Consider the following 27,548-nt stretch of genomic DNA (forward strand, 5'->3'; position numbering starts at 1 on the left):
GAAACGTACTTTAAAATTAATTTCTTTTTTTATTTGATACTGTATAGTGACAATTTTCCGCAAACATGAGACTGTCTTCGTTAAATTGATTTTATACATATGATCTAAGATTTGGTCATGCTATCCATGATAAGTTTTTACAGTATTTATAAGAAATGCATCATCTTTCAGTATAGGCCTGTTCGTTTTCGCTGTACTTCTGAACTAGGGCAATGAGTTAGAATAAAAGAAAATATATTTGTTTCATTCTGACTTGTTGCACTAGTTCAGAAGTGCAGCGAAAACGAACAGGCCTTATGTTGCATATAACTAAATTCATATTACTATACTTATTGACTTATTGTACCTTAATTTCATTTTGATTATTTTTAACGCTTTTATCGCCAAAGGTACATTCGTTTCTCATTCATATCGATTAAACCCAGTGAAGATTTTTTATTTTTTAATTATGTTTATCATCAATTCGCTTTAGTATTCAATGTCGTTTATCTCATGAGATTAAATTTGTCGCTTGTCAAGTTTACCGCAAAGTGCAACGGAAAATTTTAAGTTTGCAATGAGAAAGAGAATATATGAATTTAGTAATTTTCAATGAGAGAAATTATCAGACATTTATGTATGTGTAACTGTGTACATAAGTTTCCTGTGGGAATATTGTCTAAGAAGATTTATTGACAATTTTCTGTCTTGTTATAAAGACTTTGTAAGTTGTGAATAATGTTAAAAAGTAGCCAAAAATACAAATTTTTTTTATAAAAACCAATGCGTATATTATTATTATGTGATTCGCATTATATTTAAAAATTATAGTCTCAATTCTTGTTTTTCTTTTTCTTTCCGGCTTTCTTCTTCCGAACGATGGTCGACTCTTGCTGAATTTCTGGCTTCCGTTTCAACGTTTCTTTCACAGTGGAATTTTCTTCAGTTGCGCTAGTAGTTTCGATATTCAATGGGGGAACGCTGAAATCTGGGATCTATAATCCAACAAATTATTAGAACCATTAAAAATATATGTATATAAATGTTTTCGCATGCTCCCTTTCCTTACCTCTGGTTTTACGAGTTTAAAGAATAATCTTTCATGCTGAACATTAGATCTGTCCAAACTCATTTGTACAACAATAGGATCAAATGCCCGAAATACGACCTCGCCGCAGGTTTGGGATTGATCCTCCGAATTGTACGTGAACGTGACGGACGACGAAGCAGACTTGAGATATACAGTGCCTTCCAAACCATATTTCGGTATAAGCACTTGCAAAGCATTTTTTCGTACAAAAAGAATGTATCCTTCCTCATCTTGAACCTTGTTGCGGAAAAATATCTGAAACGCATAAAACAGTTGTTAGAATTTTTAATAAATAATATTTCATATCGGAGTATTGAATAGCAAGGTTGTCAAAGAGGGAACTTCATAATAAATCAAACTAACGTGTGTGTGCAGTGCGACTGACGCTCGGCCGGCATATTGCGCCATTCGATTCCGATAATTTAGATTATGGCACAACAAGTGATTCTTCTTTTTATCCAATAGCTCTGGATAAGTCGCGTCGGCGCCTATACATACAGCTAACAGTCGGTGCACAATTATATCTGCGTATCTGTAAGATATAGATTATTAAGAAACCGTGAATTCAAATTAATTTAATAATAATGTTCCTTAACGGCTTTCAAACGGCTTACCGTCGAATAGGAGATGTGAAATGTGTGTAAATCGGGCACGCTAATCCGTAATGCTTGAATTCTTCTGGTTGGTGCATTCCACTAATAAAATATACCGCTTGCAACATACATCGCGTAGCTAATATTTTTAACATTGTGTTGAAGTAAGGATTCGATTCCTTTTTAGTTTCTTCCAGTGATCGGGCTAATTCCTTACCAGTATTTGTATTAATAGTAAAACCCTGTAAAATCAATTTTAAGATGAATATATTGCAGCGCTATCGCTATTAAATAACAAAATAACTGATAACATTGACAATAGCTCGAATTCCTTTTTTAAATCTAAAAATTGAAGGAAATAGAATTTTTTAATTTTAAAATCTTAAATACCTTTGTAACTAAACATGGAATTACATAAAGTTTTAAGCTAAGTGGCAATACCTGATTTTTGGCAGCTTTAATCAACGGTTCAAAATTACTTTGTGGTGGTTCCGGGTGTCTTCTTAACATAGCGCACTCCGGAAATTCTGCCAATATTTTTTCAGCAACGCTAATGTTCGCGAGCAGCATAAATTCCTCCACCATAGAATTAGTCTCTCTCAACTTCTTTGCCTCCACGTCAATGGGATCGTGCGTTTCGCTATCCACTTGAAAGCGTATTTCCGGTGACGCTAAAGTTAGAGCACTGCAAATAAATTATTTAAAATTTAATTTGTCGTGAAAAATGATTGGGTATAATTTAAAATAAATCAGTATAGATATTGCATCTCTGAATAATCATACCCATTCTCTAAACGTTTCTTCTTTAATTTCTTTGCCAATTGATTTAATCCTCTCAATGACGCCGCGATAGCATCCCGCTGAGTGGCATCGTCAATTTTCAATTGAGCTTCCTCATACGTCATTGCTTGACGCGAGCAAATTATAGATTTGCAGAATCTCGTATCGATTATGTTTGCGTCGCGGTCGATTTCCCATATACAGGAAAACGCAAATCGTTCTTCCTCACCTCGTAAGGAACAAAGATTTGAGCTAAGCAATTCTGAAATAAAGAAACATCTTATGTTAATTTGCGTTACACCTACCTACAATGTTACTCAAAATGAAGTTATCTTACCTGGAACCATGTCGATTCGTTTATCAACAAGATATACGGTGGTAGCGCGTAATGCTGCTTCTTTGTCCAGTGCAGTCCCAGGCCTTATAAAATGGGATACATCTGCAATATGCACACCGACATCGAAATTACCGTTTGGTAAACTTCTGCAATGTAACGCATCGTCAATATCAGTACAGCCTGGTGGGTCCACGGAACAGATGTCTAGATGTCGGAGATCTTCTCTTTGCACAACATCCTATAAAGATATGTAAATATATATATATATTTTTTTTATAAATAAATAATATTCTGCGCAGTTAAATTAATCTTTATACGATCAATAGTTCAAGAAAATTAGTTAATACAGCAAATTTTAGACTAAATATGTGTACGTACCGCTTCCGTAATGATCCATGGTAGTTTTGGAAGGAAGCTAAGAACAGCATCAGAAAAACGGCTGTGTGGAACATCATGTTCCAAGAGTAATACTTCATTCTCTGTCTCTTTGTCTCCTATATTACCAAGTGCTCGTACAAAGTGGCCAAGCGGATATCTTGAGTTTCGTGGCCATGAATCCAGTGCGACAATAATTCTCTGCTTGCTCAGTATCTCGGCTTGTCTAGTTTCAATTCTTATTTTCGGAATTTTTCTCTCGGCCGGAACAAACAGATGCCTTACATTCTACGCACACCGATAACAATATATAATAGAACAAATATAAAAAAATTATTATGTCATAATATGAAAGATTCTTTACCTCTTTAATTGCACTCGGTTGCAATATTCCACAATACTGTCTCCATTTCCTCCTGATAATACCAACAATTTTGCCAGTCGGTATTTTCTCTTGCATTTTTGATGAGCTCTGTTTACGCAGTATTTTCTCATCTTCCGCAACGTCATCAGCATCCGCACCTTGTTCATCTTGCAAAACAATTTCACTGGGTGATGACCACTGATCTTCTGGCAGAATTTCAACTGCGACTATATCGCCATCAACTGCTCTATTTAGATGAGATCGTCCTTGCACAAATATCTAAGGCAAATAAAACAATAAAAATAATGACACTTGTAAGAGATTATTACGTATGTATTGTCGAATTTAAGAAAAAAAATCAGCAATTCATGTTGCTTAATAGATAATGAAAGTTTTGAAAATCTGATGACAAAATGTAGTTTTTAAATTTTCAGTTACATTGCTCACTTATATTGATATCCATTAAAACTTAAAAAAAGATTTACATGAATTTATAAAAATCATGCGACTTGAGCGGTTTGAATAAATCGTACACAATCATTTTCAAAATAGATGTTCAATGATTTTCTCCTTCAAACCGACAATATTAACGCTATCTTTAAATATTCACAAATGATTATGTATCTTACAGGTTTCTCTCTTCCTTCAACATTCACATTTCCTTCGAGGAAATTCTCTCTCGATGCCAAAAATGTTCCTTGTAACAGTTTCCCGGATGTTATACCGTCGTGCATTTCTGTGGGTGCTAGATGACAAGGAAACAATTCCGGGCCTTGGATATCCAAAGTATAAGAACGTTTGCATAATTTATCCAGCAGAAAACTTGAATTTTCCAACGATGCAACATAATCTTCCACTGTGAAAAAGATGTATATTATTCAATGTACTATCAAAGTGATATAATTTGATAGAACAAAATCAAGTATATCTTACTCGACACAACAAACAGTCCCTCTTCAGCGGCACGTGTTCTATTTTCTACATCATCTGTTAGCAAAATAACTTTTACATTGTCGCCATCAGAGTTCAAATGGGTATCGTACCATTTAACTGCAACTCGTATCGCTCTGTCATTACGGTCGTTTATCTTTTCACCTGGTTCTCTCTCAATATAAGTTTCCCTGGAAGTAACATTGTAAAATAGTTATTATGTACAGTAGCGCATAAAATATATATCTAAAATATATTATAAAGCACGTCGAAAGAACAAAATGTTAAAGAGAGTATAGTATAATATTAAATATATAATCTTCTTCTTCCTCCACACAATAATTATTACACACCGATGATGTTCATTGATAAACACAAAAAATTTCCTCGTTGGATTTCCTATGATGGCCTTCAATTTTTTGTATACAGTGGAACTTTTGTGCCGAATTTCTTCCAGTACTGTTTGCAGGATGATTACGTTGGTGATGACGTCTTCCTCCAGGATGTCAATCTGTAATTAGAAATCAAACTTTAGACAATCCGACAGGGAATACGTGTGTTTTAACACTGTATAATACATTCAGTGTAATACTTACTTGATCCAGAATTATATTTGTGTCAAGTACAAGAAAATATGGGCTGGGAATTAAGGAAGACTTTGCACCAGCATCTTCCTCCTCCAACACCATGTCCCGAGGCCTCGCCTTGCACTTCGTACACTTTTTAAAGCCACAGTAAATATCATCTCTGAGGTAGTGCTCCCTGACGGTCTGATAAGAGAAAATTATAACTCAAATATCATTCTTGTTCATAAAGTTTTCGAGATACGTGAGTTCAATTTTATGTTCGAAATTTCTGAAACGACTTTAGAATATTACCTTAAAGATTTTACCTCCCTTCGTCTTTCTGAAAAAGATCTTTGTTGTTAACATGTTGTTAACAACATTTATTTTTAAACACTGTTAACACAACGCAAATTTTCCTCTTCAACAAATCTATGCTGTTGGAGTTTGGAGGTTATGTTATGTTAGGAAGCGGGCACGTGTAGAGAAAGGTAAGTACTTGTGACGGCCGCAAGATGTCGCTCCAATGCTTGAATACGTCTGCCGTGTTTTGAATTCGCGCTATTAGATGGCGCTAGATTATCCGATGGTCGTCCAGCTTGTCCTGTGTCCTTTGCAGGTGGTCCTGTGTAGGTGTATCTTTGTATTCCTGAAAAAAGATTTGGGGATTGAAAGTTGAAAGGGCGACTCCAACAGAGTCCTCACTAGCTTAACTAGAAAAATTAATCAAAGAATTGCTTATAGCAAAATTTCTAACTATATAATTCGTTGCCCCTGATTTTAAATCTTTTTCTGCTGTGTTAAACAGCAAGAAATTAACAATTTTATCTATGTTGTAACAAAATAAATAGTACAGGCATTAATTAATAAGTTAATTATCAATTAAGTTAATTGAAGCCGCCATAAGATTGAAGTCGACTGAATTCCGATTAACTCAATTGGCGATTAATTCAAGAATTAATTGCTTTTCAGGTAGCAGGCTGACGTCTAAAGACGTCTTAGGGCCGGATGACGTTTTATTGACGTTAGAGACGTCATTAAGACCGTTATTAATACGCCATTTGACGTCACTCTGCTACCTGGGTTACCTCAAAGTAGCAAACTCATATTATATTAATCGTTCCTGACTTAATCCTTTCTAAAAATTAATAATTTTATTGTATAACAGATTATCATGTTATTGAAATAATATTAGAGATACTATTTGATAAATTAATCGTAGTTTGGTCATCCTGATAATTTCACGATGATTTGAGATAATCCTCAATTAGCCCATCAATTGTTACATTATAATTAATATAATATCTTATTTATTAACATATAATTATATTATAATATTTGCGTGTATGAATAGAGTATTATATGTATAATAATTATAATTCTCTATGTATAAATGTACGATCAACTCCAAAGCATATATTTCCAACCTAAGCTTCAATTGAAAACTATATATAAATTTTACAAAAATCATAAGCGTATATTATAAATTTGAACAAACTATAATATATCATACATTAAACGTGTAATTTTATCAAGAGGTTTAATTAGAATTTAATTAGAATCGAAAGATAAAATAAGGTTGCGTTAATCACATCATTTCAAGGCCTTTTCCATTTTGCTATTATAATAGCAATGATGCTCTTTATGATTAAAATTCCAGATTTACTGATCTCGATAGATTTCGCAAAGAACGTAGCGCACGTATAAAACAATTTAAATTATTTACCTTATCATTTGAATGATAACTATCGCTATTACAGATTCGTTTCATTATTCATTCATTATTTCAGATAGATTCTCCGATTTATCCAGAAACGAGTCGCCCAATCGTGAATCGGCTTCGCTTTTCGAACTCGGATCGAATCGACGAACGTGCTTCCGTACGACGGCGGTCCTCTCCCGATTGACTTATTCGTGAAGGGAGCCTTATGTTATTCGTTTGGCCCAATCTATCGCTCTCGACGTGGGCGGGAAGGGACAAGGGGGGCAGGCGAGGACTTTTACGAGCGGTGGCGGACCGCGTAGCGGCGAGAAGGGCTCGAGCGCGTGCAACCAACGCCCGCGTACGTCGTACGGGTAAAAGGATAACGCAATATTGTGCGACGGCGGGTCGCCTTTAACGTAAACATTTACGCCTCGTGGCAACGCTAAAATATGAAGCCGTCGCTCCGGACAGGAGCCGCGGTCTAGCTCTAAATAATTTACGAGGTCCTCTCGCGCGCGCGCGCCGGAACGACAATGTCCCGCTTCTTACGTTCCGCGTCATTTAGGTCGAGACTCGCAATCAGTACTCGGCTTCTTAGAATCTCTGTCTTTCATTTACGACTGCTTATTCGATTCGCGGCACACGAAAGTGCGCGAAATTAAGGGATAATTATGAATAAAAGATTATCGGTCGGGAGTGTCTGAAACAGCACAAAATTTGAAAAGTACGCTTTGTTAACTCTCTATAACGCCATGTAACTTTCGAAGTCACACACTCATATTTTTTAAGTCTTATTTTATTTTTTGCTACACTTAGCGTAGCATCTTATTTTAAGTTACAAACAGTTTTTTATAATAAAAAGTTTAAAGATTGTAAATTAATTGTTAGTTTTTTATCCGAAGTTTTGTTTGCCAGCTTTACGTTATATAATTTTGTAGACGCAAAAAATTGGGTTATAGAGGATTAATGAGTGCAAATAAATATTTAAAAATTATAAAATTAATTAGGCTTAGTATTTGTACGAAAATAATTATTTTAATGGGCGTTCTGGATAGGCATATAATATCCTTTGACGTTATCCTAGTTTCCATTTCTTTCCATACTACCGCAGTCATCCTCCGCCTAATCCCTTGCTCTTCCAGTTCGTTTCAGGTTTTCCCCATTTTTTGACGTTCTGTTAGCCGTCATTTCATTATGCGAATGCATTTAATGCCGAAGAATAACCGCTGTATCGCGAGCGTTTCGTGTGCGAGACGATCGAGGAGCTTCCAGCCACGGCTATAACGTCCCGCACGGAACGTGACCGCGTGGTAATCGCTCCTGTCTCGCCTCGCCGCGACAAACGACTATAAAACGGCAGTAAAATCGAACTCGGGAGGGGGGATGAGTCCGAATACGGGACTAAGGTAGAAGAAAAGAGAAGGAGAGAGGATGAGGGAGATCAGTTCGGGTCGAGAGGGTCAGTTTGCTTTGACATTACCCAATCAAAACAGGGACTCCCTTCTCCCGTTTCTCCGGCCGTTCTCCAAATAATAAGCGGATCGATGGATAAAGGCTCCTTTGGTCGCTGCGCGATTTATCGCCTTTTGATAACCGCTCGAGAGAGCGCCGAGAGATCGGTGCAAACACATTTGAGTCTCCGTTGCTGCCGGAAAGTGTAACTGGATCTCGAAAGAGTTTGGAGCACGCCAGAGATTACGTAGATTTTCGTATAAACCTATTATTTCCCCTGTGATATGGTAGTTGTATAAAGTTATGAAATTATAAAAGATTGTATTTTTGCGCCAAAGTAATTCTATCGGGGCAAAAGTAATTAATTTAATGACTTATTATTTTTATTTTTTTTAGAGACGCTAGACAGAACTTAGAAAGGTGCGATCGTAATCTACTCTCCATTCATTACTCTGTTTAAAAGCTCGCGGAACTTAAAACAAGCTCGTGAATACATGTATGTGTATATTGTATATTATAGAGATAAAATCAGAAAATGAGCGTGTAATGGACATCGGGTTTAAAGAGTCGATCGTCATCATTCTCGGCGGACCAACTTGTCGACAATAGCGCAGTAACGACCGCAATGGCGGGATGAGGAGAGGGTGGTACGAACAATCGAACACGACCGACCGGTCGATGTTGCTAAACATGGTCATTGTGACGGGTTAACAATACCCCGCTATATCAGCAACATCGGCGTCCGTAAGTCCCAGCATTCGGTCAACAAATCGCGCACCCGGCCATGAGGCAGCTGAAAAATATCCGCGGCCGCGGTCTGACCGCCGTTATTCCCATTTGTTTCCCTTCCTGTCGCCAAACCCGCGTGATCCGCGATTTTCCGTGGACCCCCGCTCTTTCTCACCTCCCTTTCTCCCCAGTAAATCATCCGCCCCGAAGCGAGGCTGGACCACGAGTATAATTAAGATGAGACGCGTGAAATTCGGCTTTAATCCCTTTCTGCCTCGTTTTTTAATTTTCATAGGCTGTTTGTGGGTCATTTTCGGACCTATCACAAAATTTACTAACTTCTAATTAAAAAAGAAATTATTTTCTATCCTCAATATTTCTTGAGGACTTTATATTTCTATATAATGTGGTTTATTTCCAAAATTTGAATTCTTTTAAGTAGTAAATATTCTTATAATAAACTGCATTACGTCACGTGGATCAATTTGGTTTTAGTGAAAATTAGTTCCAACAGTCTAGGAAAGTTGAAAGAAGTCAAACACACACACACACACACACACACACACACACACACACACACACACACACACTATTTTTGGACAAAAATAATAGTCATCTTCTTCACGCACGCGGACTTTTAATATCTCAAGCCTCTTTTCTTGAAATATTGTATTATCTATAATAGTAAAGTAATGTACGTATTATGAACGTTGTACTATTTGTTTAAAATGTATAAACCTTATAGTAGGATCGACATATTAGGTATGTATAGTGATAAAATATTACGAATATAATATGTACCTATATGTATACGCGTAATATAACCCGCATAAATTTTCGGATATATCTGAACTGCGTTATTAATTTAGATCTCATTTAAATGCTACGTTTAATTACGTATCACTCAAAAATCTATTTTTCTAGATGCAATTAATGGAATATTAGATAAAACAACTTTCTCAGATATCTGAAGGAGAATGCATTTAGCGTCAGATAAATTTGTTCAAAACCTCTGTCTTGAAAAAACATCCTCTAATTAATCTTGCATTTCTCATAAAATAACATCGACTCGATGATGTGAGATTAATTTTTACTACTCGTTACACGTAAGCTTTTCGATTTGGAAAGTGATTCCTATTTTTTGTGTATCGAATGCGTAATAATGATGTAAATAAAAATATTTCATATTTTCATCAAGTTCATTCCTTGTAACTAAATTTTCGTACTCTTTCAACTTTTCTTCTCTTTCGTTTCTCTTCAACGTCTATAATTATATGTATATCTATAGCATTTTATAAGCGCAAAATGTATAACGTATACGTAATGCAGACCTGAAATTCTACTTTCGGTTTCGAAATTTCTCTCGAATTATAATTCGAGCTCGTATACGCGTGCAATTTTTTCGCTTTGCGACATTCGTGCTGGAAGCCCGAATCCCGAATTAACGATCGACTCATTCGGTTAAATCGAGATATCCCGCGTGTAGGAAGGTGGCGCGAAAAGTGTTCGCGTCCGCGGGAATCGCGGGATTGCGGAAGGCTCTCTCGCCATTAAACGGCGGATTCGCGTTCCTTTCCCGCGTCGCCGCCGGTCGGTCGCGGATTCGCGGATCGAATGCGAAGCTTCGCGAGGAGCCGGGGCTGAAGCACGAGTGCGCGCCGAATTGTTGTTCCGGATTGGGGCCCTCGACCAATCGCGCGAGGCCGGCGGCTTCGCGGATGCCGCCCCAACATGGCGTCGCGGCTGCGGCGCCTCTTTTCTCCCTCACCCTCCGCATCGCGTTTACGCGACATTTTGCGGCAACCGCTTCATTTATCGATACGTCATTCCCTCCGCGGGATTCGGCTCTTCGATGCACGTCCTTTCCGCGCGCGGCGACAAATGTACAGCAAAAATCGGCAAAACAGAAAATACACGCTGAGAAAAAAAGTTGTTAACTTGGCTAAATATTTTCAGCTGATTATTATTTTTTGTAATTGAAATAATTAAGTATTTGAGTCAAATTACGTCATGTTAGATTTAATGTCATATTAAATTTAAATACATATAAATATTTTAATTTAAAAAATAATAAGCAATTGAAAATATTTAATCAAGTTAACTACTTTTTTCTCAGCGCAGAGATATTTTATACATAATGTAAAGGAAAGAGATTAATTTTGATAAATATGTTTCTTGTTAAAAATTATAATGATTTCTTTTTCATCAGGATTTTTTATCTCGTTTCTCGGTATGTCTCTTTTCCTCCTTCTCTTCTCCTTCATCTCTCTTTATTATTTCTATCTCTTGAATTTTCGATATCAAATGATATTAATATTAGAAAGGATGAGGTTTTGTTATTTATTTGTGACATCCTTCAATCGCAATTTGCCAAAACTCCTTTACTTTCAATCGATTAAGACTAAAAATTTATTACAAAATAAAATGTAATTATAATTTATTTTTTACTTGGCCTTTATACTTGAATATGTCAGATACGTTTATTATCTCGTTTTTATCTCTTCAATAATAATTTCCCTTCCGTATATTAAAGCAAATACGTTATTAGAATAGAAACATATCAATTTGTCCATCTTTATCAATATAAAAGCGAAGTAAAAAAAATTCCTTTGTGTGAGTTTGATATAATATATATATTTCAAGTAGCGTAACGTTATCGAATTAATTTGGCGTAATATTATCGACTAATCGTATCTGAGCGGTATTTAATCGCGAATATGCATGCGATTCGCGATATCTTTGACGGTGGTCAGCGATTTCGACGACACTGCAGTCTCGTTCTCTTGACCTTAATTCCTGACATCCTTGCCGATCGGCGAGCAAAACAACAGTTGCTTAACGCGCCTCACGAAACGCGATGTAAGCGCAATTACATAATAATTCGCGACCGACATTTGATCTGTCACGATTTTTTTGCAGGTCGAACAAGCTATACCGAAATCATTTGGCATGCACGCATTTGTAAATGTAGCTACGTTAATTGCTGCATATTGTACAATGGCCGCAAAAAATGCTACAATTTCTCTTACGTCAAAAATCATAGAAATATCGTTGATTCAAGGGTTTGTGGTTTACGTGAAACGTGTGAATATATCGGATATTTCCAATTTAGTGACGTAAGTCGACACAAGTTCTATCTTTCTTGAAATCCAAAATAAAAACAGAACGATACTTGTATTAATTTATGTTATTAAATGGAAAGCACTCATTGTCAGTATATGTATATATAGAACGCGTTTCCAGTCCAACTACACTGTAAGTCCAAGTGAATTATTTTAGCTAAAGCTCTTCTTACACAATTTTTTCTATTTTAAATCACGTCATTTAACATGATTGAACGTGTTAACTTATAATTTAATACGAATAAACGTGTTAAACGACGTAATTTAACACGCAAAAAAAATATGTAAAAAGAACTTGAGTGAAATGTGTCATTTTTAGACGTTTATGCGTGCAAAAATAACACACTTGCATGGATTTGCAGTGTGCGCTCATTCGCTCATCAACTACTGCGAATTTTGCGAAATGGTACTCTTCTTTTCAGTTCAGTTTTGTGAGTTTTGTCATCACTTTTCTGGTGTTAAGTGCGTTGGTCAGATGAAGCAAATCGGTTTTTAATCATCATTATAGAAGTTACCTTTTGCCTTAATTTTTCGAGAAATTAATCGAATTTCTCTTCTTCTTCAGCGGCACCACAGCTCAATATTGAACCTACTCCTGAAGTTCGGCCTTTATCAAAATCCGAGGCCTCCCTTCTGGTTTTTTAACAATAATTTTTTTTTACGGGTTGTTAGCCTAGCGCCTAACCCCCAACCTGGAGGATCAGTTCTCAAATATAGAGGGGTGCTCAAGAGATACGAGATACACTCTCGGTGGGTTGCCATTAACCCTTCCGAGAGGTGGCGATCATATAAAAACCGACGATTTTTGGTCGGATTTGAACTCGGATCTTCGGCTCGTTAGACCAGCGCACATCTTTCTGCGCTACGATCGCCACCAATATATCGAGTTTACCAAATAACATTTCAGCTAAATTAATTGTTATTTATTGACGACAAGTCGTCGATGTTTGTTTCTCTTATGTTAGTAGAAATTCGACCTCCAACTATAAACGTTTCATTTACCGTAACAATCATTCATGTGTCTGAATGACATAATAATGCGATTAAACGTGTTAAATAATAACGTAATTTAACATATGAAGAAATATGTAAAAAGAGCTTTAGTCAAATGTGTCAAATTTTTAAACGTTTATGCGTGTAAAAATAACACTTGAATTTGCAGTGTAGTGAAAGACGAATTATGATGAGCGATGGTTATTTTAACCGCGAGATCGCATTTGAGTTTAACTTTAAGATAAAAAATGAAAGAATTTCAGGAACTTTCTCAAGAATACAACATATTATTTGAATAAGGACTGAAAAAGAAAGACAGAGCAGTGCGCTATTACAAATTTAATCCTTAAGTATCTTCTTTTTTTCCTTTAAATACTTTATCCTTTTTTTCACAACTATTACTTTCCTCTCTCTGTTTTAATTAATTAAAATTATAGCAAGGAATATACATATATGTATCTGTAAATAATCGCAGTTGTAATATGTATTATTAATAACAGGACTAATAATAATATAAGAAATCGTTTATCTTCCTCAAAAGCTTTAAATTTGTTAGAGAAAATAATGAGATCTAAAAAAAACCTCGCGTATCGACATTTAAACATTTTTGACATTTAACACAAGAATGAGTATAGTCATGTCATAATATGTATCATAACTCCCATATGTTGATGATAGGACTAATAATGTAAGTCGTTTTTTCTTTCTCAAAAGCTCTAAAATTTTAGAGACAATAACGAGCTCTAGAAAACCCCGCGTATCGACGTTTTAAACATTTCGACGTCTACCATAAGAACTAAAAAAAGCCGTCATCGTCAAGACGCGTTGCGTCGCTTGCCGCGGGCGGGCTGGCCGGCGCGCGTCGAGAAGGGCGGGCGGTCCGAAAGCGTTAGCGCGAAACACGCGCGACTCCGCCTCCGTCGCCCCTTCGCGTCGTACACCACACGCGCGCGCCGCGGATAGCCGCGGTCCGGACTCCAGCCGGCCGTCTCTTTCGCGGCGCCCAGTCTCGATCTCGCCACGGTTTCATCTCGTCGCACGCGTCCGTTTTTCGTGCCCGCGATCGGCTCGCCCGGCGGATCCGCCGTCTCTCGCTCGTGGCCGCACCGGTTTCCGCGGCGCGGAACCGCGCGTCGTTTCGCACTCGCGGTGAACGGAGTGATTCCACGAAGGAGTTCCCGATCCGGAGGACCCACGCCAGCAAGGTAAAGCGATATACAAATGATATTTTATGATGACGCAAGACGGTTTTTTAAGCGTGTCTCTCGAAGCGCTCGAACGTTTCGTTAATGTTGAACAATGGACGCGAACTCGCCTGGCTACTCCAGGCAAAGGGCCACTGCGCGCGATTCGTGACCAAAAGATGTGCGTGACACAGAAATGATTTAGCGATCAGGAGCCGAAAGAATTGTTTCGCAGAATTTACTTGTACTGTACTTCGATGATTTCCACACTTTTCCACACTACATTTACACGCGCTTGAATTAATCTGGGCTTTAAACGGATTAATTCAACTGCATCCAGTTTCAAATTCGCTAAAGAACTAAGTTTTTTTCTGTCGGTTATCTCGGGGATATACTTTTAGGCTAATTTTAAGCCTGTTCTTTTTCTTAATTGTGTTCTCCGTGTCTTCCGTATTTCTCGTCTCTTTCTCCAAAGTAAAAGGATGTGCCTGTTGTTTCGTTTGATGCACAAAAAAGGCATCAGATACAGCTACACTGTAAACAAATATATAAAATTACATGAAAAATAAGTACATTTTATTATATAAAATGTAGCGTGATTTCTACGAACTCCTTATTGTTCGTGTAATTTTACATACTTCTTTATGGAGTACTGTAGAGATATAGATTCTTTTTCTGCCTCGCATTGCGAGCGACGGCAGACGCGTTGCGTTGCATTCTTCCGTATCTATATCGCAGCGTTGTACATTGATAGAATATATTTTGATTATGAATGACAAATAATGTTTTATTCGTTATTTTTGCATTCGTCGATTGAATTACTCAATATTCCGATTATTCGTTATTCACTATGAAACATATTTATTCATTATTTTTATTCGAAAATAGATTTAAATGAATAAAGATATATGTCGACTTGTGTATAATAAATTTATCTTAACTGACTTTGGCCGCGTTATGTTTACACTTGTTAAATTGCTTGACATTTGACATGCAAAGATCATAAAAACATGACAGCTTAATATTAAATTAATCAAGTTTTGTTTCAAAATGATCAAATAAATACACAAATACAGTCAAATCTCATTTATTATATACCATGTTTGGAAAACGTGTGCTTTTGACATACCTATTTAAATAATGAAAATATTTCAAATAAACGTAAATTTTTGTATGAATTATTTTTGAGTACTTTTTTTATTAGTCAAGCATTCTGAAACGTACACTTTTGGGAAACTATAAAATTGATTATATATATACTTTTTCGTTATATTTCGTATTTCTCCCTATAGATAAATAGAATTTATTTTTTTGTTTTTTATCTTATTAATTGAAAATAATGGCGCACAGACTTCTATAAAAACAAGTTTTTATTTTTATTTTATTAATTGTATTTAATTTTTTTGTTTTAATTTATCATTAAAAAATACTAATAAGTGCAATTTATAACTTTATGAGTTAAGTATACATTAATCATCATAATCGATTATTTTCTTCTTTATTCATTATATTCTTGAATAAAAACAATGTGGTACAAAATTGTTTCTCAAAGGGAGTTGCTGCTCAAGCTCAGATTGAAGGTTGCATTCAAACTAATATTTATGCAAATATTTATTTTATGATACAAAATTATAGGGTAAGTAGTTATTATTATCCAATCTTCGAGAATCTTTTTGCAGAAGCATAAATTAATTGAAATTAATTGAATTTTTTTTAAGCTAATTTCTCTTACTGAAGAATTGGTAATGAACGGACATGCTGAACAAGTAGCAAGTATACGTGGGTCTACGACGTCCGGGCCAAAATGATATCTGCTCGTAACTATGTAAAACTTGGAAGCCTACTAGAAAATATTAAATAAACGATGTTCATCAAAATAACTATAAAATCGTCAACTACAATGTAGATAGACGTTTTGTGAATTTTTCAGACTTTAAAGTAGAGAAAAATAGCGTCAAATGTGACAGACCCATGTATACACTCCGAGGGTGCAAAAAAAAACGTATATAGACGAAGGGTTAATGACTGCAATTTAATTGACAGATACAACTTAATAGGCATTAATTGAATTGTTTCGTAGATTCATTAGTTTAGAATACATTGACAGTGATAAAGAAAGAGAGAGAGAGAGGGAGAGAACGCGCGAGGTACGCGGTGAATGAAATTCCTTATTATCGCTCGCGCGGAAGGAGAAGTAAATCATCGTCGCGCGTGCCGCCGGTTTTGCATGTGCAATATTTTTTTCGGCTATCTCAGACACTCGCGGTGGTACGCGAGATCACCGGAAAGTTTATAAACTTGAGTTCCGCGATCGCGGCCGTAACCGATTTGTAGCGGTCCGGACAGGCGGCTGTTTACTAAACAGCGAGATAAATATTTCTTCTTCTTTCCCTGCAACGCGCGCACACGCGAAGATAAGCGGAGTTTTTCTCGCGGTTAAACGTGGAAAAGAGTCGGCCGCGTAACGTCGCCGATCGACCGACCGATCGGCGCCGCGCGCCTGCCCTCATACTCGCGATCCGGCGAACTCACGTGAATCCAACTACTAACGTCAGTAACGTCAGTGCATCGTCATCTCGCATCAAAACACGTTCTGTTACACGTACATAAATACGCGCGCATTTTTCTTGTGTCGTGACATGAAGGAATTAAGTCTCTTATTTGAAAAGCGTGAAAGTTTTAACTTGCATGAATTTAACAAAGCAAGAAACGAGAAACGAGAAAAGAAGTTTCGCTATTATAGTAGCGAAACAAATGCATGTTTAACTGTCAAAACTTGACTTTACGTCCTTTGTACTTGGCAATAAGGATGTATAAGATAAGGTACGTGCGATAACGAAAAGCGAGGAAAAAAGAGTTATTCTACAATCTACATATTTCTGTATGTAACTAAACTATTTATTTAGAGATTTATTAACTGGGTCTATCTTGCAAATTATATACCTATAAACTGCCTAACCAATTAACGAGGATTGAAGAACATTTTAATAACTAGAGGGAGCATAATATCTACATAGTTTCATTAATTCCATTAATTCGAGTTACTGAATAAAAATCAGAGTTTTCTTCAACATTTGTTATACGTAATTAGATGATTACTGCAATAAGATAGATGCAATTCGGTAAATGCAGAAAGAATTGAAAAAATCGTTCTAAAATTTGAGGTAAATTTCAATAAAAAGATTTGTAGCAATTAGCTTTATCAATCATTCAATTTCTTGATATAATAAGCGCATAAATATCTTAACCTTTTTAATATTTTTAATGATATAATACTTCTTAGTTAAATTTGTATCTTTACAGCGCTGAAGAAACGCGGCACGCGGAAGGAAATTATCTGAAAATCTCGAGATTCCTACGTTTTTATGTAAAGTTTAATATATTAAAAAAAAAAATAAAAACACTTATGAGAGATATACGCGAAATCTTTTTCGAGCAATTCGGGAACATTGGAGATTGTAACTACATTAGAGAGATACATTAAGATCCAAAAAATGTAAACACTGAGAGAGCGCTGATTAGTAGAACTGTTTACACGTCTCTTATCACACGCGACCTCTCGCAACAGACCTTTCGTTGCGTAACAAAAATTACGACGGATTACGAATTAGCGGAGATATAAAAATATAATGTCGCCAAACATATAATCTAATCGAAGGCATAGAGAGAACGAGGGGGGGGGGGAACGATTTCCCGTCAACAGATATATAAATATCTTAAGTCCCTTAACTGGTGCGAGTGCGATTGATAAGAGCGCTTCATTAACTCGCTTCATGATCGCGGACCGCCGTCGAAAAATTTCCAACAATTTTTAGAGAAGCGCTTAGAATTAAAGAGGGGAACGACCCCGAAAAATCGTAAACACCACGATCGGGGCAGAATTTACGACGTCGCGGGCGAACGTAGAAGTTCTCTTCGTGTCTGTCGCAAGCGCCGGCGGAAGTCCCGATGAGTCCTCGGGGACCCCGAGGTCCCTTTCCTCCCAGTCGTCACTAAGGGCGCTAAGTGCTCAGCTGTTGCGCGCTCGTCATCCCTCCGAAACCGTCAGCCGGCGGCGTGTAGAGACGTCGTCTCGCGCGTCTCTCGCCGGCTCATCATCTTCTCGTGAAAATAGTGCGCTCGTCGCCGACGGCCGAGTAGCGAGAGTGTGTCGCTGCTCGCTTAGAACACGCTTAGAACCCGAATTTCGATACCGCGGTCGTCGTTTTAAACTCCTTTTTCTCTTCGTCGTGTCTCCCGATGTCGGGAAACGTCAGCTTCCCTCCACCGATCTCGACGACGACGTTTTGTATTAATGACAAACTTTGACACGGATGTCCATTGATCTCGGGAATAATATTCCGATAATTGGATGCAATTATATAATAAGGAACCGAGCGTCATTTTCGTAATTTTCAGTTCTGTATTGATTTTTCTTCTGTATCGTGGACAGGAGATTTTCTAAAAACGCGCATATAACACATGGAATTATATTTGAGGAGAATTATAGTTTGATCATAATATTTGAAATAATGTTGGCACACATTTTATTTCTTCTTGTTTCGCGAAATTGACTCTAACGGAAAGATAAGATTTTGGAGTTGGTTCCGCATTGCAGAACTGCATTCAATTAAGCTCGTGAATATACGCTCTTTTTGTTTTCTCGTTCTCCTGACTGGATTCTCGAAGACTGCGACGAAATACGAAGTTAATCTTTTATCAATTGCAAGACCGTGTACGTTGGATAATTATTTTGACACTGCGAATGTGCGTGATGTTTTCGATGAGTCAGCTGACCTGATTCCGGACAGCGTTACGTTAATGATTGCATCAGCATTTTTTGACATTGTGCGTAGATTGCGAATCGGATTGCACGGACTTGCAATCGGGGAGCTAATAAGCGGCAAAAATTACGTGCGCTCTAATTTTAACGGTACACATCATTGAGATTTTGATAAAAGAGTTTTTATGCGTGATTTTCAATTTTATATATATATATATATATATATATATATATATATATAATAACTATAAATAACATAAACAAGATTACTTATAATCTTCAGCGATTATGTACATTCTTGTAAGAGTTATTCATAAACTCCCTAATATGCATTACATAAATTACATTTTACTGTGTTTTATTATTAAATAAAATATGAATATAAAATATATTCGAAAAAGCGATATATTAATTTATTATGTGTATAATCATACGTAATAAATATAATACAATATTCACTAAAAAACAAAAATCATAAAAACGCGTAAAAACGTTAAGTCCCATTTGCCGGAAAACTGTAAGTTTGAATTTGATTTTCGAATTGATTGAATTGTGATTTTCAAAACGAATAAAATATTTGTTTCCAGCTAAATCCCATACATATTACTTCCCAAACTAATCGATTCAATCGTTTCCAGACAAACTCTTTCCTTTTCGCGCATCGGTGTATTACAAACATTCACAGAAGGCGTGAAATTTACTCTGTTACAGATTTTCCCAATTGTGCTTCCCGGTTGAAGGAAATCTTTCGAGACCTTCGCGTTTGGCTGCCACGAACGACTCGTCTCGAAGATGTAAAGTGCGAGATCGCAACACACCGCGATGCGCTTTCCCGTCGCACTGTATCCAGGACAACTTTAGCCTCCTTTAACGACGAATTGCGATATATTGTGCGAATTGTGTCGCCGATGTGAAACGAGTGTTTTGCTTACTACGAACGATTACGGGAGCATGATACGATTTCGCACGACTTCGAAGTGTCAGTGAAACAAGATTCCGGACATTGAAAAGCTCGACGGTAACTCGGAAGCATTGTTCTACCCTTATCTGTTGGAGCCCGTCGGCGCGGCGGTGCAATTGTGGAGATCCCGACCGGTGATTGGGTGCAGCTGCAGCAGCATCGGGTAAATGCAGCGGCGACGGCCGACGCCTTTATGAATTACGTGGACAGGTCCAGGATGGTCTCGCACATCATCCCCGTGTCTGGGGTAAGTGAAAGAAATTTGTGCAGCGAGACTCTAAGTATATCTTTTAAAGAAAGGCGAATTTTTCGAATCTAATGTTCAGATCCCAAAAGAGTTTTGAAATCAGGGATAAACGTGATGTTAATTATTTATCAATTAGCTAGGACTATTTAATTTTCAATATCGATTTGAAGGTGTCAAAAAGTTCAGGGCGTACACAATTAATTAAAAAATGTTCGCGAAGCTGAATAAGAAATTTAAATGGATGTTTTAGGTGTTCATGGAATATTAGAAATAGAGTGAAATACTTGAAATGTGTCTATAGTTTCGTTTGTAGCGATAATAAGCAATGAATGCGTGGTACATGGAACTTTGTTATATCCTATTTGCATTTCGGCACTCGCTCTTCTTGTCACTCGTTTTTTTTTCCGTGAAGTTTTTCCCCATTTCGTAGAACGACGCGAAAGACGACCGACTTAACGTCGCGTCACGCACGCTCTTATCTTCCAACAGGGGAACGAAAAAGAAAAAGAGTCGGGGGGTCGTGACCTCGAAAATTTCACAACGACTCGCGAATCACGCCTTCTATATACTCCGCGACAATTTCACACAAATATTTCGGAGCAGCTTTAACGAGAATCCGTTCTGTCATTCAATTATGTTATAATAAATTCTCTTTGCTCTCACTTTATATTCTTTTTCTTGCATCTCGAAGAAACGTCGCGAACTTTGGAGATAAAAATAACGAAGGGAAAAAGCAAAAATAACGAAGGAAAAAAAGCACAGTTAAATAGAATCTGGCGATTTTTTATTTATCGAACGAAATTTCGGGGCGAAGGATTTCCACGTCGCGGATTTCAGCATCGATGTTCGCGCGCGATTTGTCCACGATCGTGATCGCTGAATGGATTAAAATTGGGTTATCGAGCGTGTGTCGTTCCATCGATTAGTCCGGCTAGTGTGGCGATCGACTTCGCGAACACGAGCTAAAAATCGATGCCAACTCTGATTACTGTCTGCTCGTTAGCTCGACTCAACCTCCTGAGTTCTCAAGGATTTCAGTGAGATGATTAAACGGGAGAATGAATATTAAAGCTGCTCTCTATATTAATATAAAAAAAAAAGAAATATTTCAATCGTTCTTAGGAATCGGTAAAACAAGATCTATATTCTTTATGTAAACTGACTAAAAAAGCAATGGGTAAATTTATTCTTTAACACTGGAGTGTTCCGAGTTTTATTATTTACTTAAAGAGTATAAAGACTTTTTCTTGTTAACGTATCTGAAAAAGTTTTTAGTAAATTTTAAATATTTAAAAAGAGAAATTAATCTTCCGCGCGATTGTTTGGACGTACAAGCGTTGAAAAATTGCGAAATCTGACCTTGAACATTTCCTTGAATACTTCATTAGCATCACGTGAAAGTATCATGCGGAAAGTGACAAACGATAGAGCGTTACTTTTTTATCGAGACTCCGATAATGAAACTATCGGTCGCGTCGTTGATCCATGTCGATCACGTAATTCACCACGAGATTTTCGAGTGTCCACCAGAGCAGATGTGCGCAACAAACATAAGAATATATTGCGATTTTGCGACCGGAAACGATAAGACAGGGATTATTTTTAGTACGATAAAACTAACGTGATATGAATTGCGCGTATATCATAATTTTAATCTTTTTTTTACGCTTATATAATCATTTTCTCGCAATTATGTAGAGTAGACGTATAAACACATACATGGAATTCGATATTTCATATTTAAGGTGATCCTAAAGCCGTGATCCTAGCCGGTTTTTTTCGGTTTTTTTCTTAGCACTAATCTTTTAATTGGCTTTATAGAAATGCAAAATTCTTGTCTAGAATTAAAGTACGCATCAAAATCTAGGTCATGGTGGTCGAATTTATATCAAAAACGAAAAAAAATTAATATTTTTTGTTATACGTGACGACCACCACATATAAATTCGACCACCATTTGATATAAAATCGCGTTTTGCACCCTAGATTTTTGTGCGGACTTTAATTCTAAACCAAAAACTTGCAATTCTGTAAAGCTAATTAAAAGATCCATCTAATAACGATAATGTCGGTAAATTATACGGCTGCAGGATCCCCTTAACCAAGAGTGAAAGGGGAAAGATCGAAAATATAAAATAAAATCTTTTTGACGCGACGTCTCGTTCCGAAGAAAATTAGCTTTGAAAACTGGAAAAAAAATTAATGAAATTATTCTCTCATATCGCATAGAATAAGAAAGAATCGAGCGCATTGGGCAGGGTGCAGGGATCGCTAGATATCTGCTAGATATTAAATTGTCTTCTCGCCGTTCGAAGATCGAGCGCCGAGTTTCGCAGCTTGGCGATTCGCGAAGCGGCCTAATGGGAACCTCGTAAAACCGGATCGCAAATTAACGATCTAGCGAGACCGTAAGTTTCGCCCCGGCATAATACGATGTCACAACACCGAGTCGGTGTTTGTAAGCTTCCGGTGACGGCACTTCAAACATCGCAAGCACCAAGCCAAAAGTCTTTCGGCCTCTGCCCGCTCTCTCGCGTCTCTCTTTCTCTTTCTCCCTTCTTCCTTCGAAGGAACTTCTTTACTGTCGCCATTCGTCCCGCCGCGGATTTCCCTAGTTCGTTTACCTCCGCCGTTTCGGAGTCTACTACACGAGAGACTATGTTTTAGGGAGTATTTTAGGATGATGTGAATCTACCTCGTCGATGCGCCATCCTTTATCGAAGATTTACAGCACCCGCGTTGTCCAAGCCTTTTTGGGTCTTGCGATCGTTCCGTAGAATAACCAAGTCTATCTGATAACCCGAATCATAGCAACGTGTAGTTAAATTACTTTCGGTATTATTAATCGACATGTAATGTTAGCCCTTGCTTCGTTATAAGTCTGTGGTTTATAATTAATTTATTTAGCCTTTGAAATAGTGATCATTTTAAGTCCTTATAGAAATGTAACTTCTTACAGTTGCAGGTTTATATACCTTCTGTACTTTTATAATTTGCTAGCTTGATACCCGTGCTTCATTACGATATGTAACTACTTTAAATAAAAAACCAAGTCGATCTCTCATCGGGCCTAAGAGATATTGAGGAATCCGTGAAAACACATTTTATCTCTTTTTCACCTTCTTAGAGGTCGAATTTCTAAAAATCTCTTCTTAGTGGGTGCTTACGTCATAAAAGGAATATATACTCCCCGAATTTTAGGTTTCTAGGTTTAGGGGTTTGGGCTGGGCGTTGTGATGAGTCAGTCAGTCAGTCAATCAGTCAGGACATTTGTTTTTACATATATAAATGGATAGAGAGAGAGAGAGAGAGAGATAAGATGTATTAATTTTATATATCAATGGCATCCATATAATAATTAATTACTCATTATGCAATGTGAAATCAAAATAATCTTAATTTCCTATATAATATCGAAATGTAATGCGAAGTTTTACGACATAATTAATTGAATAACGTTGTACAAGAATTACTTCCAATACATTGACTCGTTCGCTGAGAAGCTATATAGTTTAAGGGTGCTGTCACATGGCAGTCAGAAATTCGGAAAACGGAATCTCGGAAAAGTAACGGAGAGGGGGTCAGAAGTTATTAAATGCATTTAATAACTTCTTTCGTTAAAAGTATTTTAATTTTTTTCCATTTCATGATCTCTATCTCTACAAAATAATATAAATACACAATTTTTAATACATAAATAGTTAATGTACATACTGTCAGACATGCAAAAATTGCGGACTTGTCAGTCCGAAATTTTTGTGACTGGGCTCCCCATGGACTGATATTTCCGGAATAAGTAAAAATTGAAAAAATTATTTTTATTGTTTTAGAAGAAAAAAGATACTTACCGTAGTAGTATAGTCTATTAAAAAATAAAGCGTCGACGTATTTTTTATTATACCTACTCTAAAATTATATAGAAATTTCTTTAATTTAAAAATATGTTAAGGTTAGAATGCCATTTAGTTTTCCATAAAAGTCGTTCCATGGGGAGCCCGGCCCTTGAAAAATCGCACCGATCGAGCTAACTCTGATTGGTTGACCCCCTCTCCGTTACTTTTCCGAGATTCCGTTTTCCGAATTTCTGACTGCCATGTGACAGCACCCTAATTTAAATACCATATTTGTATAATCTATATATTATAACTTTATACCAATATGGCACATCTATGCAATAATTAATTATTCATTACACAATATGATGAAATCAAAATGATTTTAATCCCGAATAAAATCAAAATACAATGCGAATAGTTTTCTTTGCTCGCAGAAAGACACGGGAGGGAGGATTCATTAATTTGATGTCGTTTTCAGGAGCTGCAGCAGGGGAATGGCAATCTGGGCTCCGCAGGACTCAGTAGCATGCAGGACTCTCCTCATTCCCTGAAGATCAAACAGGAGCCGTTTCAGCTGTCGCCGCCGTCGCCCTTGCCGCCTCTTCATCAAGGTACATCCTCTTCATTACTTCCGTTACGCGCACCTTATGCGTTTCCAAACATTACTATCTCTAAACATCATGACGAGCCGAGAGAAAAAAATCAACTCGGTTTTATCAATCAAGGATAATTATTACATATTCATCAGTTATTGATTATATTATGCGTTATGAAAAAGATATCGATCGGACTAATTTGAAGATATTCACTTTCATCAATTTTCATATTTCTAAATTAATTCCAATTATTTTGAAATTGATTGAATATGAGAGAAATAAAGTAAGTAACAATCTTTCTGGACGAATTCCCGAATCGGCCCGGCAGCCTCGGCGAAAAGAAGCCGAGCGGTTGTCGCTAAAGGCCGCGTTCTAATAATACAAAACTGTAGTCGAGAGTGCTCATCGTCGCGAGGGAGGGCCTCTCCGCGAGAGATGACTTTCTCATGAGAGGGAAGAAGGAGAAGAGAGAAAGAGTGATATACCGTGGGCGGCCTGCGACGCGCGAGAAGAGAGCGCCGATCTTTCCGCGCGGCGTTCAGTCACACATTCTCTCGCCGCCCCTGCGATTACGGTTTCTCCTCCACCGACGAGATCATCGCGCTCCTAAGTCCGCGGGGCATAGAAATATCCCGCGATTTATCTCGCGGTGACGAAACGCGTATGATTTAACGCTCCGCGGCGCGGCAGCGCGGCGCGGCAGCGCGGCGATCCACCGGCTCGGCTTGCGATCATCGCCATCGTAATAAGTCAACAATACAATTACGGAAATGAATATTAATATAAATAGATCTATAAATTGCCTAAAGAGTTTAACATATTTCTTGCCTAAAAGGTTTACATATTTCCAAATAATCCCTTCTGCACTTACAATGACGCATAGGTATACTCGAGAGACTCTCCGAGCGTATCGAGTTCGCGAGGACAAATGCGATCGCGATTAGCAAGATCCTTCGGGATCGAAGGATTCGAAGTCGCCGCCGGACACGTGGCATTCCTCCCATTCTTCGTTCTCGACGGGATATCGAGACGGGCTTCTTGTCGACGGTTTCTCCGTCGTTCGACGGTGGTCGACTGTATCGTCGGTATACGATTGCCCGGGGCTCGTCTTTCTACGTGCGACCGTCGAGTCGGTCGGTCGGCAAGGAACATTTACAGAGAGGATAATAGAAAGAGAGAGGAAGAGGGAGAGAATGATAAGCACAGCTCCCTTCGTCGTCGGGTTCGTGTTACCGGACTTTATTATTCGCTAATCGCTGAATGTCCGGATAAATAGATAGGCCGAGATACGGCCTCGCCGACATGGCTCCTACTCGCCCGATTAATCCCGTCGGCCTCTTACTTACAGGGGTGAAACTTTAGACGGGTATCGATGTCCTCTGTGTTACGCAGATACGCGCCGAGAAGATAATCGCTAATAGTTTCGAGCCTCCGTCGAGATAAGCCTATCAAAAGGCACGCAACAGATATTTATGCGTGAAGGCCGAGGAGTCAAAGAGTAAAAGAACTTTCGTAGTTTTTTCGTACACTACTACTACAAATTAATAATCGATGAGCAGTGTTGATGTGAGCCTACGCGTTTGTTACTGTGGTAATATTAAATATAAAATATAATACTTGGTGGTATTATATTTATTTAACGTATTATATTTATTCGTATTAAATTTAGTATACTAGATATTAAAGCTATATAAATTTCAATAGCTCCCCACCATCAAAGTTGGCATTATAAATTACTATTAAATAGTAAAACACAGAATTTAATAATTTCATTCATGTAATAGAATAGCGTTGAAAATTGAACGATAGGCCAACGATGAAATAAAGCGATGTGATTTACGGTTATTAAATTCATTCCCACACAGAACCAAATATCCATTGGACGTCCATAATTGGTCCATAGGTCCGCAAAACGTCCACATCCACGATGGACGATATATGTATGTCATTTAAACGTCTACAGCAGGCTCTTAGTTGGATTTGTCTCGATGGATAAAAGCGGGACATCCATTGCACATACATGATACGTGCCGCTTTGAACGTTTATAATGGATGTAAAATGGATGTCCATAGGACATCCAGAAGAATACCTTGACTGTCCGTCACTGTAAAGGCAGCGTGACGTCATCACTCGCGCTATTTTCGCTATTATTTTCGAGGTGAGGCACGAAATACTATTGGCGCTTAAGCTGCGTTCGGGGAGCTTGCTATCGCTGTCGCGCTATTGGCTCCTCGAACAAAGTTCATAGCGTTTGCGTTTATAGTGTTAATAGCGTCTCCCCGAATGCACCCTAAGAGGCGAGCCTGTGAGAGACCTGACTGCGATAATTCTTTGCTGCAGATCATCTGAAGTGATACCTCAGGTATCACATAGCAGGGGTCTGCAAAGCAATTTTTGATAATTTGTTGGATACGATTTATAAATAATTATCTAATTTGTTGTATCTATCAATACGTCTAATGGAGGTCGAATGGAGGTGTGAAATGCGGAACTATGAATGTGTAGTAGACGTCCATGGGAAGTTACATGGATGTCTAATGGAGGTTTTTAATCTCCATGATGGACGTCTAGTAGACATCTATTAGAGCTTTTTGTTCTGTGTGGGGAGGACATGCATAAGCATCTATCAGCTATCCACAAACACTGGTGTTAAGCACCAATTCTATGTAATGTCGTCGTCCTTTGGACATACCGGTAGATGTTTATTAGATGTACATTCTACGTCTGTTGAACGTATAATATTGAACATCCATGAGACAGTTGAGATGTACGTCTAATATATACCTCGCGGTACGTTCAAAGGACGACCAAATTACATAGAATTGGTGCCGATTACCACTTTCTGTGAATATGTAGTGGATGCCCACAAATGTTCCCGGGACGATTGATTCATCCATCATGGAGGTTCAATGGACGTTCCATGGTCGTTATGTTCTGTGTGGGTTGATA

At 37.6% G+C, this 27,548-nt stretch overlaps 2 protein-coding genes across 5 annotated transcripts in view; one reads left to right on the forward strand and one right to left on the reverse strand.

The window, feature by feature from the left end:
* Positions 1–652: 652 nt before the first annotated feature.
* Positions 653–5,488, reverse strand: Dis3 (exosome complex exonuclease RRP44-like protein Dis3). Its single transcript, XM_071783016.1, has 14 exons — positions 5,327–5,488; positions 5,045–5,218; positions 4,802–4,959; positions 4,452–4,639; positions 4,148–4,374; positions 3,519–3,797; positions 3,158–3,442; positions 2,780–3,017; positions 2,446–2,704; positions 2,104–2,347; positions 1,684–1,904; positions 1,433–1,601; positions 1,049–1,324; positions 653–974 (listed from the first exon to the last, which is right to left on the reverse strand). Exons 1-14 carry the CDS (start codon positions 5,378–5,380, stop codon positions 813–815), a joined length of 2,934 nt encoding a protein of 977 aa, XP_071639117.1. The 5' UTR covers positions 5,381–5,488; the 3' UTR covers positions 653–812.
* Positions 5,489–13,966: 8,478 nt separating this feature from the next.
* Positions 13,967–27,548, forward strand: part of LOC139815676 (uncharacterized) — a 31,474-nt gene continuing 17,892 nt past the window's right edge. For 2 of the 4 annotated variants that reach the window (XM_071782743.1, XM_071782746.1), the window contains exons 1-3: positions 13,967–14,217; positions 19,670–20,166; positions 24,481–24,613. In XM_071782743.1, coding sequence (XP_071638844.1) covers positions 20,113–20,166; positions 24,481–24,613 — 187 coding nt within the window. In that variant the 5' untranslated portion in view covers positions 13,967–14,217; positions 19,670–20,112. Of the gene's footprint in view, positions 14,218–16,798; positions 17,020–19,669; positions 20,167–24,480; positions 24,614–27,548 lie in introns of those variants that run through there. The other 2 variants (XM_071782747.1, XM_071782745.1) reach the window with 2 other exon arrangements.

This window comes from Temnothorax longispinosus, chromosome 7 (assembly GCF_030848805.1).
Source record: "Temnothorax longispinosus isolate EJ_2023e chromosome 7, Tlon_JGU_v1, whole genome shotgun sequence".
In the NCBI taxonomy this organism is placed as follows: domain Eukaryota; kingdom Metazoa; phylum Arthropoda; class Insecta; order Hymenoptera; family Formicidae; genus Temnothorax; species Temnothorax longispinosus.

Coding starts and splice junctions, on each gene's coding strand:
- Dis3 (XM_071783016.1), bottom strand. CDS start 5,380: ATGTTAACAACAAAGATCTTTTTCAGAAAGACGAAGGGAGGTAAAATC. Junction 4,960..5,044: donor CAAATATAATTCTGGATCAA/GTAAGTATTACA, acceptor TTCTAATTACAG/ATTGACATCCTGGAGGAAGA. Junction 2,705..2,779: donor ACGAATCGACATGGTTCCAG/GTAAGATAACTT, acceptor TCTTTATTTCAG/AATTGCTTAGCTCAAATCTT.